The following is a 12,805-nucleotide window of genomic DNA, read 5'->3' on the forward strand; positions in this document are numbered from 1 at the left end:
ATTTTGAGTCATTACAATATCTTTCAACCTTTGGGTTATTTCTGTATATATTTTATACGTACAGGAAATATATTTTCGTCATAAGAAATTTGTTTAATTTTAAATTTAACACATTACAAGGTTATGCTGTGCGCAATCAGCAGCGATGTCACATATGAACTACACTAGTTATCATACTCCTGCAAAATATTGATACCGAGTATAATAGTTTTGTTCACCTAACAGTTATACGCATTACCTAAAACTAAGCGAGATAGATATAGGGTTACATAACCCCAGAAAGTATAATTCTTCATTTAAATTTTATATGGAAGGTATATACATTTTTTTCCTAGGTTTGTACAACTGTTCTTAGTTATGAGGCCAAAAATTAGCGCGATCTGTCAACCAGTGTGTTTACAGCAGTTGTTTATGTTAGTCGACGTCAGTAGGATCAGGATGGCGAGAAAAGTTGAAATACAGGTGACTGTCTGTCTCTCCGTCCATCTGTCCGTCCGTGCAAGCTGTAACTTGAATAAAAATTATGATAACTTGATGAAACTTGGTACACATGCTCCTTGGCAAAAAAAATACGAGTTCATAGATAAACGTAATCGGACCACTGCCACGCCGACATAACGCCATTAACCGAAAACTTATAAATAATGTAATTTGCCAACGGGAATCGCAGTAGTAAGGAGCACCTGTTGGCAAAAAAATTAAAAAGTGGGTGTGGCTCCGCCCCCTAATAAGTTTAATGTGCATATCTCCTAAACCACTAACACTACAACAATCAAATTTGCCCAGCACAAATACTATAAGAACTGACAGTGAAAAATGGATGAAATCGTAAGATAATCCCGCTCACTCAGCATATAACGGTACGGTTAAAACCTACTAAAAGCGTAATAAGTCAATAACTAAATACGCCAAAGACATTAAATTTTATATCCAAGATGGTATAAAAGGTGTTTATGTGAGAAATGGAACGATGGGCGTGGCACCGCTCACTTTTTGGTTAAATCACAAATCTCGCGAGCCGCCCGAAAGATTTTGACTAAACTTGATACCTGGATTGCTTCCCATATTTCGATGTCACAGTGCGAAGATGGGCTACAACCACGACTACATCCTATATAACACATTTTCAGATTTCAGTTGATCCTTTCACTTTCCAGCACACACATCAGGAAGCAATTGATATGACGGGATAAAACTTCACACTAATAATTCTTTTAATATATAGAATTACTATTGTCAGCAAAGGATTCTCTTTAAATTTCAGTTGTATATTCCAAACATTGTCCAATATTTTCGGTCAAAAGTCAACTATAGAGACTGGGGTCCACATAGTCGGTGCCCAGGGACTTCAAAAGTTTTTTTTGGATTTGGGAAATTTTTGGTCATAAAATGTCACACTTTAAAAGTGGGTTGAATCGGGTCAATACTGCCCTGAGCCCTCATATACCTAATATAAAGGTTTTCGAACTTCCGAGTGACTTTATATGGCATATATCGGCCATTATGTAAATTATACCAATGAAAATTACCAAACGTGGTTTACTCATAACAGTTTATCTAAAATTAAAATTGGGATACCTACCCTCAATATAACTAGTTAAGGTCAGGTGTTTGAACATCACGTTATTCCATATGATTAGTCATTGTATGTGAGGTACCTTAATGAAACCCAGGGAGCATTATTTTAGTATGTGGCATGATAATACAAGGGGCTTTCCAAAGTAAACAAAACTAAAAAAAAAGAACAAATGGTTTTTCCGGCAAAATCAAATTATTTTATTCGAAATAGTCTCCTTCTGCTTCAATACAGCTTTTTGCACGGTCCAAAAACATGTCGAACGAGTGTTTTAGCTCGTTGATCGGTGTGGCCGCCAGTATGCCGGAGCAAGCCTTTTGAATAGCCTCTACGTATGCATAGCGCTTTCCTTTCATGAGCAAATACATTTTTTCGAAAAGGAAGAAGTCGCACGGTGCCATATCAGGTGAGTACGGGGAGTGGTTATATAATACAACATATAATGATTTTCGATTTTCTAACAAACCCTATGCCGAATACATCGTAGTATATGAGTTTAAATATATAATACATATAAAATTGTTTAGGTTCCGTGCCTCTAATTATCATTTTACATCTTAAGGTATTTCTCTAACTTTAATGCTTGCAAGTTTCAAGAGTATAAAATCTTCAGTTGCACCCGAACTAACACTTCCTTACTTTTTTATATAATGCATTAATATGTACCCGCTGCCACTGGCTACTTGAACTTTACGAACTATTTACCACCTTAGCACTTCAACTCCACAAAGTGCATTTGATAAATAGATTAAACTGAAAATGTTTATTACTCGAAACGCTGACATTCATACAAATGTATAAAAGTATATTTACAAATACAACTAAGTAGTTGTGTATAATTGTATGAGCTACCTGCCGGCAAAACACACGTAATCCTCGAAAAATTCGCCAGATCAAACGTTTAAAAGCTCAAAATCAGTCGTAAACTACGTAAACACTTACCGACACTACCATTGGCGCACGTAACTGATTATGTGGCCCCCAACAGCGAGCTTTCGAGTGCGTCAACGATGAAGCTTTCAGCACAGCTGATCGCGCCAACCAATTGTTGTTAAATTCAATGAATGCTTGCGCTTCGAATTCAGACTGCAATTCGCCATTCGCGTGGAACGTTGATCGTGTAAGTTTGTTGCATTTAAGTTATAATAAATATACTTGTACGAGTACTTTTTTCGAAATCATACGAGCATAAGAGTCAACGGCGAAAATTATACGCTGAGAATTTTTGATTCGAGTGCAGGGGCTACTTCTATGTTTGTTTGCTTGTGCGGTTGCAATCTTGCGGATGCAATGAAGTGGTTTAAATTGCATTAGTTAAATATATACACAGTTATAAATTCAATAGTGTGACTAATAACTATTTCCCTGGTCTTTTATGAGAGGTTTCATTTACAAATACAATATGTGCAACGGTCAAAATGCAACGCACCTTAAATGAATTGACTAATTGACTAACATGTGTCGTAGCTATTTTGTATTCGAGCATTTAGTAAATATTTAAATTTGCCCGCTTCGACAACTTGCTAATGCGCTCAGCTTTGGTTTATTTTAGAGGCACGAACCTTCGAACCCAAACTTCACGCGACATTTTAGTGTGGTTTGCTGTGCTTAAGTGCGAATTTATGTGTGTTTGTGCTTAATAAGCTTGCTTATCCGTGTTTACCTCCTCTAATTATTCCTGTTTCACATGAACTATGTACTCTGTACTCACGTTCGTTTTCTGCACAGGTTTGAAATGCACACGAGTGTAAAATTCAACTCAATTAACACAATTAAAAAAAAAACAATAATAAAAATTAATTTCTAATTTTGACAAGTCTGCATTGTACCGAAAATGTCCAATTAAACAATTATAACCGCAGAAATAAAGTTTATACTGAAATTTTAACTGAAAATTTAACTCAAATTAACTAAAATTTTAACTGAATTTTTAGCTTAAATTTTAACTGAAAAATTAACTAAAATATTAACTGAAATTTTAACTCAAATTAACTAAAATTTTAACTGAAATAAAGTTTTAATAATTCGTAAATTGATTATGTTTCAAACTTTCAACATTGCAGACATAAAATATTTATTACCTATTGAAGCAGTTGGTAATGCATTCGCATGTCATGTACTCGTAGCTGTGTCTTAATCTTGTTTACTGATTTATCTATTTAGGTATGATGATGTTTAATTGTAGACATTAAATACGTGCGAATGCCGATTCTTAATAAAGCGGGCTACTACAGAGTTTTTAAATACTATTATGAAATAATAAAATGAAATATGTATGTGATAAAATCAGAAACTACGTAATGAAATAAACGCGGAATACTCCGACCTTGTTGATGACATTATCTTACAATAACTTTGTTCGGTTTATACTAAAGGTCATGCGACATTACTTTTTTCAGGTCGCATAAAATTTATTTTAGTGAAATATTTTTTTATACCTTGAAATTAATATACCCTAAATTTGCCATGAAGTTTGTAACACGCTGAGGGAAACATCGGACCTTGTAAGATATATATGTACATATATAATTATATAACCGAGCGGGTTGTTTTACAAGGTGCCAAAAAAAAAATGAAAAATCGTATATGCGGAAAATATTCTTCTTCTTTCTGAAGAGCTTTGCTTAAAAGAATATGGGTCTAAAACCGGCTTCGGTCAGCGATTTTTAAGGCAAAATATAACTTTTAGGGATCTTAAAAGTTTCTTCGTCAGTTTTTTAGACATCCAAATAAGATTTAATACATGGGTGCATTTTGAAATTTTGTTGATCATTTGTCAGTATCGGCCAGCTCGGATTCTTCACGCATGGACTATTTCCAAAATCAACGTTACAATCTCTGATCATATTGTTTAGACACTATAGCATATGTAGTTGTCATACAAAATGAATGATCGTATTCAAGTTCTTGTATGGAAATATTTTTTTTGAAGGTTATCATTTAATGGACAATTGTTTTGTTGAAGAAAATACAATGAAATTCGTCATAATCAGACATCCATCGTCACACTGGTTTTGTCCGGCTATGCACATACATGGGCATGGCAAAAAAGTGTATTTATAATAAATTGCATTCTTAGCGTCAGAAGCAGCAACTTAGAGAAATATTTCTACTAAATTAATAAGTGCGAGTCATTGTAAGGCAGCTGTTAATAATTCACAGTTATCCCATTAGTTTCCATTGAGCCATCGCAAACCTAACGAGGTAATTTGCTTACCATTCTCATTTTGCGTATTGTTTTTAAAAAACTGTCGCAGAAATGCACATATTAACATTGGTTTTGTATGGAAATATTAGTGAAAACATGGATTCATAAAAATTGTCCAATCATGGGAGCTGTCTGTTTAGGAGCGCTGTGCGCAATGGGTAATTTCACTGTACTGCAATATATTTTCATTTGTTAACAATTGTGAATTTCGTACGTGAAAATGGCCAACTTGACTTTTGACCATAATAAAATTTAATACTTAGAGAGAAATATAGAATAACTTTGATGGTCAGGAAATAATATGAGAGAAATATTATCTAAAGAAATGGCGTTTCAAACTAGCGACTAACAGATGAATGGATCAGCTTGACATAATCAAACCTGGTTTTATAAGCAATAAAGCTCTAATTTACCTTATATAATTTATATCAACTGATATGGTGTTCCGAATAAACTATCCTGCTTCTATGGATGAGACTCTAGCCCAACTTACTTTTAGATTTTTAGAAAATGTTGTGATATATGTAGAATAGAAAATGATATATATTCCGTGGCTTTGTAATTATGTTGTAAATTTATTTTATTTTATTTAATGTTGACTTTGTTCTACTTTATTTTACTTTGTTAGAATTATATTATTTTAATTTATTTTGAGTTAGGTAAAATTTATTTTGATTTAATTTTATTTACTTCAGATTTTGATTTGAATTGTAATTTCAATTTTGATTTTTATTTAATTTTGTTTTATTTCGTTTTATTTTATTTTATTTTATTTTATTTTATTTTATTTTATTTTATTTTATTTTATTTTATTTTATTTTATTTTATTTTATTTTATTTTATTTTATTTTATTTTATTTTATTTTATTTTATTTTATTTTATTTTATTTCGTTTTATTTTATTTTATTTTATTTTAGTCGCTTCAAATAATTTTATTTAACTTTACCTACCCTTTCTCAATTTCTGTTATAATATAAACCCAATCTGTATATAAAAGAACTTTGCAGTTTACTAAAACCCAATTAAATTCCTCAATACTCTTCTAAACTCGTTCTTTTTACTTTGTCCCATTTTCTCGGACATCATATACTTTTGTTTACATTGCATTCGTTTGTTAAGGCTCTGCAAATTGTAGAGATTTAACTGTTGCCAAGATATTATATATTTGTTATTTTTATTCTTATCTCTCCAAACAATTAATTTATCACCAAGTACTTGTACCAAAAACCGGTGCCCTATAAAAATCTCTATTGACCTATTACTGCTTTAACGAAAGGTTTGGACAAACCCCGCTTAACAATGAATAACAAAACTTGCAAAACTGTTTTCAATTGGCTCCCAATCCACGCCGGCTGGAAGCAACTATTGCTTGTCATGCAGCTGTAATAAAAATTACAACAAATACTCGTACAATAAGGCAATAAAGCATTAGCACGCCGGTCAGAGTTTTGTTTTCAATTTAATTACACACGTTGCACAGTGTTTGGCTGCTAATGAACGGTGGAAGTTATTATTTTTAAACCGTGAAATTCGCTATAAAACTTTTAAATTTTACTTCTGGATTGATGTTTTATGAAAAAATTATAAAGAATTGAAACAATGTCTGCTACAATACTTATTCAAATGCTTGACTTTTTAAATGAAATTTGGCAAATTTCTTAAGATTATATATGTATTTCATATAAAAATTTAATTTAATTTCTAGTTTGCTTTATATTTATATTATTTTCCTGCTGATGATGCGTATACTATACTTTAATTATATGTAAACTCTTTATTTATGCGAAAGTCCAGTGATCATTGGATGCAAAAAATTCAAACTTCCGGCAATGAGTTAGACATAAGTACAAAATATGAAATACTCAAAGGGGCATACTTCAATAATTAAAATCAGCAGCTAAAGTATTAAAAGCAGTTTTTTGTCTTACAAAACTCATTTAGAAGTGCTCATTAAAAACTTTATTAAAGCTTCGATTTTTTATATTAGATTTCAATGAAGGCGCGTCACAAGCTAAGAAAGCAAAAAAGTAGAAAAACCTGAAATAGAGCGAACATTTACTTTGGCTGCATTGAAGCTATAATACCCTTCACAGGTGCATGCCATATAATGCAAATGTGTAAACAGATCTCTTACTTAATTTGCATCAGCCTCTGAGCTATGATGGCTCGATCTGAACAATTTCTTCGGAGATTGCAACATTGCCTTTGTCAGCAGTCTATGCCAAACTTCGGTAAGATATCTTGTCATTTTTTCACGCAAGCACTTGATTTCGATCGGTCAGTTTATATGACAGCTATATAATATAGTAGTCCGATATCAACATTTCCACCACCACCACCATCTTATTGTGGAGAGAAGAACGTGTGCAAAATTTTAACACGATATTTTAAAGGCTGAGGAACTAGGCGGATATTTAAAACTCTGTAACCGGAAAGAATAAAAAGTTAAACCAGAAATTAAAATTAAAAAAAAAAAACATTAAAAATTCAATAGCATACAAATTGTTTATATGAATTGTTTCCTTCGTATAATTAATCAATTTTTCTCGCTTTCGGCACACTGTGCCACAAAAAACAACTCTAAAGCGCGCTTTACAATTGGACACTTGAATGCCGCACACGAGTAATCAAATTGAATTACTACTTGGAGAAAGTTGTACCGTAACATATAGTTACAAACATTTATATAAACATATATGTGTGCGTGCCTATTTATGCTTACATATTTATGTTTTATGCTGCCACTGTTGGTTGCAAAACAATAGACTTTGAATTAATGGGAAATGCAATGATTTAATAAAAGACAGTCTGTTACCTGCAGACGAAAGTGAAACTAAAAAGTGAAGAGCTAACCAAAAGAAGCAAAATAATTTAATTTTTCCAAGTGCAAACTCAGTTTTTAAATTTATGCAAATGCGTTTTTTGTAATGCCTATTTTATATAACCTCGAAATTTTACATTAAATTATTCGTAGAAAACCAAGAACCTGCACTTTGATTTAAATTTGGGGTTTTTACTTGATTAAAAATTGGTATATTGCGCTTCAAAAATCAGGGTATAAAGTTATTTCTTTGACGATCTGGCAGTCCTTTTTTAGGTCTAAACTTAATTACCTTCTAATTCACACAGCAAAGCGAACCGAATATTATCAATGAAAAAAGCAAACTTTCTATTTATTATTGTTTAATTTTGCGTCTTCTCACAGGGGTTTTCATTTCGCTCTATACTTCGAAACATGTTTGAACGAAGACCTCCTCTAATATACTCATTAAAGTAATTATTTTTTGAGTATTTCTACTTTTAGATAAAAGAACTTTCCACAAATGTCCTTTATTTAATCTGGTTTAACTTAATAATGTCGGAATGTCTGTAACTAAAAAAAATTTTAAAACAATTTTTTCACGAAATGGTAACTACTTTTTTATAGTTTTACAGACATAGATATATCTCTGTAAAATTTTCAGGTAAATCGATCAAGTAGAAAATGAGAAATCATGGGTCTTTTTTTTAAAAAGACATTTTCGAGAAAGACGCATTTAAAGTTTCAGTTCCGGCCAAAAAGTACCGATATCAAAAAAAATTTGAATTTTAAAAAATCATCCTCCAGACATACCTAGAATAGTTGAATTTTAAAAACCGTTCGTATAGTTTCGGCTGCTTTCCTCCTTGTTGTAGCTGGTAACCTTCATCACGTTCCAATTTTCCTTCAGGATTTTATATCCTAATAAGCCGAAGTACATTCTCCGGTTTTACCTTGCGATGTATAATAACCTTTTCCTCGGCCATCGAAAGTTGGCATAGGCGTGCTATGGTCTCCATATATTCTTTCAAAGAGCGCGTCAAGCAACTTCTTGTCTACCGCTTTCCATTTCCCACTGTGATATATCCAAGGGGGTTGCTTGATTACCAAGACTAGATGCCTCATGGCTATCTCGCTGGCCGTCGCTATCGTTCTGGACGTTGAGTGTTTCTCTTGATCGAGTCTGACGTTTGGTCTTACAGCGTCATTATTTTTCTACAGTCGTTTCACTGGCACCGTTTCTTGACTTTCATCGGGTCGCTGCCTTTTGGCCGCAATTCCTTCGTCGAACCGGTTTGCGAAGCTCAGTCCGAAGATGTGAATTGCGGCCTTCATTCATAATATGCTCGGCCGTCATCCATTTTTACGGTAGCCCAAGCCAATCTCTGCTCTTCCTCTTTCATCCTTCGACTTGCGGCTAAGTCTTTCGTTGACTTTCGCCATTGTTTTGTAGGTCGCTTTTGCTTTCAACCCCTCCTTACTGAGTTTTGCCCTCGCCTAGTTTTTATCGCCGACATAGTACCTGTAACTTTTCCCAGAGAGCGCTTTCGAGATCTTCGTCTTCACAGACTGTAGCATCTCCACGTTTCAAAGCGGGTGTGGCAAGTAAACTCACAGTGCCCGCCGGTGATAGCAGCCACTTCTCCCACCGACGTTTGGAGTGGGTTTTTTCGGGGAACTTCTACTCTTAGCGTTTTATATCTACCGCCAGGTACCTCATTAGCAATGGCAGAGGTAGATATACACCTCTTACCCCACTATTATAAGAAAAGCAGAAAAAGGAGAGTGTATATGTATGTACCTCTGCCTTAGTTAGATGCTACCTGCCAAGCTATGATGCTACCAGCAGCGACGTCCACTATCCAGTCGGCACCCGCTAGGAGGATAAAGCTAAGAGAATTTTCGTTGACCCTAGAATTCCATTTTATTTCTTGACAGACAACTGGTGTGGGATACGATGTAAAAAAAAAGTTGTTTTACCGTCAAATGCCTATAATTGTGTCAATCTCACGATAGGTCACATGATCCTTGATGATATCAGCTTGCGTACAGCATAGTTTTCTGAACAACGACTTATTTTGGACGATCATCATGAAATTCGTCTTGGAGTGATATACGACACCGATTGAAATCACCTTACCTTCGAAAAGCACTTGCCCTTGACGAAGCTTTATTGCCAAAAACTGAATAAAGTTCATTAATGAACCATAGCTGGTTTAGCCAACGTCGGATGTTGTAAAAAATTCGCTCAAAAACGTTCGCTAGGATTGCCAAATCCCGAAGCATAAAAGACAACCCAGATAAGATATATGTATGTACATATATGAAAACAAAAACACGGATAGGCTTTAACGACAAAATTAAAGTGGAAACTTTTAGGGTCAGAATTCTGTGTCAGTCAATAAATCCTTGTACTCATATACATACGTATACATTTATCTATATACAAGTACAATCGATCTGCCCTTGAATGAGAGTGAATGTGTCGTTTCCTGTAAAAAACAGGCTTCATTTGTAGGTCATGCTTCATCACGGACAAGGCTACAGACTGCTCTTGCTAGGTGTTAAGCCAAGTGAGTGTGTGTGCACTCCTCAATAAATGTATGTATGTATGTCATTGCATCAACGGATTGTTGTTCCGCTGCTACCATAATCCATTTCATTCACATTAAAATTCAAGGTGATATTTTAGCGATCCCCCCATTTATTTCATATAGAAAAAATAATTATCTCTTCCTTTTTCTCATTTCAGCAAATTAATTTAAAGATTATCACAAAATGTCGCTTGATGAGGTAATTACATAGTTGTATGCATTTATTTTTGAAAAAAGTAAAATTATATTGTTGTTTTTATTACAGAAATTCAATGCCGCTGCTGAAAAGGCAAAAACCTTCACGAAACGTCCCACCGACGAGGAACTGCTGGAATTATATGCGCTCTTCAAACAGGCCACGGTCGGCGATAATAACACATCTAAGCCCGGCATGCTCGACCTGAAAGGTAAAGCCAAATGGGAGTTCTGGAATAAGCAGAAGGGTAAATCACAAGACGTCGCCAAGCAGGAATACATAGAATTCGTAGAGAAATTGTCAGCTTCTTATCTTTAATGTAGAAAGTCATACTTGTAAATATTGTAATTCGAAATATAAAATGAATGAACAGAAAATATCTTAATCGGGACTATTCTAATCTCTCTTGAAGTTTCTTGTAACTGGAAAAATATTGTTGAAACAATTTAACTTTACTGTAAGGAAAACATTACGAACATTATGAATGACTCTCACTCAACTCGCAAGTTCTCATTGCCCTCGATGCCTTTGCCACCCGACACTCAGTAGTAGTGTACCCACTTTGTTCTGGCGCCACTCTCCACTGCTGCCTCGCTTTCCAAGACACTTCTGGCCAATATGCGACATGAGTTTAATGCATTGATTGCTGCTTGGCCGTTCATATAGATGTCAACTCCGGAGCTGTCTATTGAATCATTAGAGGCTAGCTTTGCAGTAGCATCTCTGTCTGAAATATACTGCAGTGGTCTGACAGCTTAAAAGGGTGTATTTTTCATACATATTTTTTTTTTTCGTCTCGTCAATTCCATCCCGGTAAATTTAATGTATGGGTGCCACAAAACACAAAAAAACGTAAGTACGAGGTTTGACAATTAAGTAATGATACTGATTTTATTGCCACGTTTGTGGTAAACCTGTGACCTTGAAATTTCCTTTCTTTTTTCCGGCATCCCTACCCTCTCCATTGATATATGTACCATCATTCTAGCTTGTTTAGTTCGCCTGCTGCGTCAAGTTGAGTAGACGTGTGTTTCTAGTGCTCGTCACGAAAATGGCAACGCGCCGCGATAATACTTTGCGCCAGATTGGGCGAAACGTACGCTAAAATTGTAAAAGTGTATGGTGATAGTGGTCACAATGATTGTCTCCGCACGCCCTCCGCCCGAAAAAAGCTCGCATGAGCAAGTCCTAAGTGAAAACGATGATTATTGCCTTTTTTGATAGCCGTGGGTGGAATCCACAAAGAATTCGTTCCACCGGGGAAAACTGTGAATCAAGTCTACTATTATCAAGTACTCGAAAGATTGCGAAAACGAGTCAACAGGGTGCGCCCAGACATCGCTCGTAACTGGATCCTTCATCACGACAGCGCGCCGTGCCACACCGCTCTCAGCGTGTCCCAGTAGTTGGCCTCTAAAGGGATCGTCGTGTTGCAACAGCCACCTTATTCGCCCGACATGTCTCTGTGACTTTTTTTGTTTCCTAAAACAAAATCGGTGGTCAAAGGAACCCATTTTAAGTCGATTACGGACATCCAAGCGGCCGTGACGAGGGTATTGCGGACATCCCAGTCGAAGCGTTCCAGAAATGTTACGAGGCATGGAAAACGCGCTGGAATCGCTGTATAGCTTCTCAAGGGGACTACTTTGAAGAGGATGGCAGAGTTGTAGAATGATTTTCAAATATACGGTTTTTATGGAATCAGTCTCATTACTTAATTGTCATACCTCGTAATCTATTCGCTATGAGCCGGCGCAAACAACAAAAATAAGGTTGAAAGTCAAGACGGCATTGCTATGTGTTTGGTGAGATTGGTAATTGGACCACTTGATGGAGGAGGATCAGAATCGGCCACGTCAATTGGAGAGGAATTGTGCTGTAAAAGTAAAGGATAACGCCAACTCATATCAGTAATGGTGTGCCAAAAACTACGAAAGATTCTTATGCATCAATCTCATTGTCAAGAGTTTAAGCCAATTATTTACTCCCTCTTTCGAATGAAATTAGCCTCAAGAGAAGCTGGTGTAAATCAACTATTCCAATTTCTTTCCAATAAGGACGAGCGTTTCTATGAGAGTAGCATTCGAAAATAACTCTAAAATGGTAACAAGTTATAAAACATATAGTACATGAACATACATAATTTACCTAAATCAGATTATATTTATGCTAAACTAAACCTTCAATTTAATTCAAAAATAATGGATTTCTTCTTCCTAGGCCTTATACATATTTCGTGTTGACTTACAGGCTAACAGTTCGCTTTATATGGCAGAAACAAAAGACTTAAGCAGCAAACTTCAGTAACATTTGAGTTGAAAAACTCGAATTTCTTCTTAAATTTAACGGATTTTTCCTTGATTTGCACCCTAAACTTTTACTTGTACCATTTGTTTGCCATATTAGTGAAGATGCAGTGATATAGTTTTA

General features: G+C 35.0%; 1 protein-coding gene across 2 annotated transcripts; it reads left to right on the forward strand.

Annotated features, from left to right (window-relative positions):
• Positions 1 to 2,593: 2,593 nt before the first annotated feature.
• On the forward strand, positions 2,594 to 10,760 carry LOC105224776 (acyl-CoA-binding protein homolog). Of its 2 annotated transcripts, XM_049457801.1 has the most exons (4): positions 2,626 to 2,694; positions 10,147 to 10,162; positions 10,353 to 10,378; positions 10,445 to 10,760. In XM_049457801.1, the coding sequence occupies exons 1-4, from the start codon at positions 2,641 to 2,643 to the stop codon at positions 10,691 to 10,693; spliced, it is 345 nt and encodes a 114-aa protein (XP_049313758.1). In that variant the 5' UTR covers positions 2,626 to 2,640; the 3' UTR covers positions 10,694 to 10,760. The 2 variants fall into 2 exon arrangements, with proteins under 2 accessions (XP_011201277.1, XP_049313758.1); XM_011202975.4 differs by lacking the exon at positions 10,147 to 10,162 and having other exon boundaries at positions 2,594 to 2,696; positions 10,338 to 10,378.
• Positions 10,761 to 12,805: the final 2,045 nt, after the last annotated feature.

Source organism: Bactrocera dorsalis, chromosome 5, assembly GCF_023373825.1.
Source record: "Bactrocera dorsalis isolate Fly_Bdor chromosome 5, ASM2337382v1, whole genome shotgun sequence".
Classification (NCBI taxonomy): Eukaryota; Metazoa; Arthropoda; class Insecta; order Diptera; family Tephritidae; genus Bactrocera; species Bactrocera dorsalis.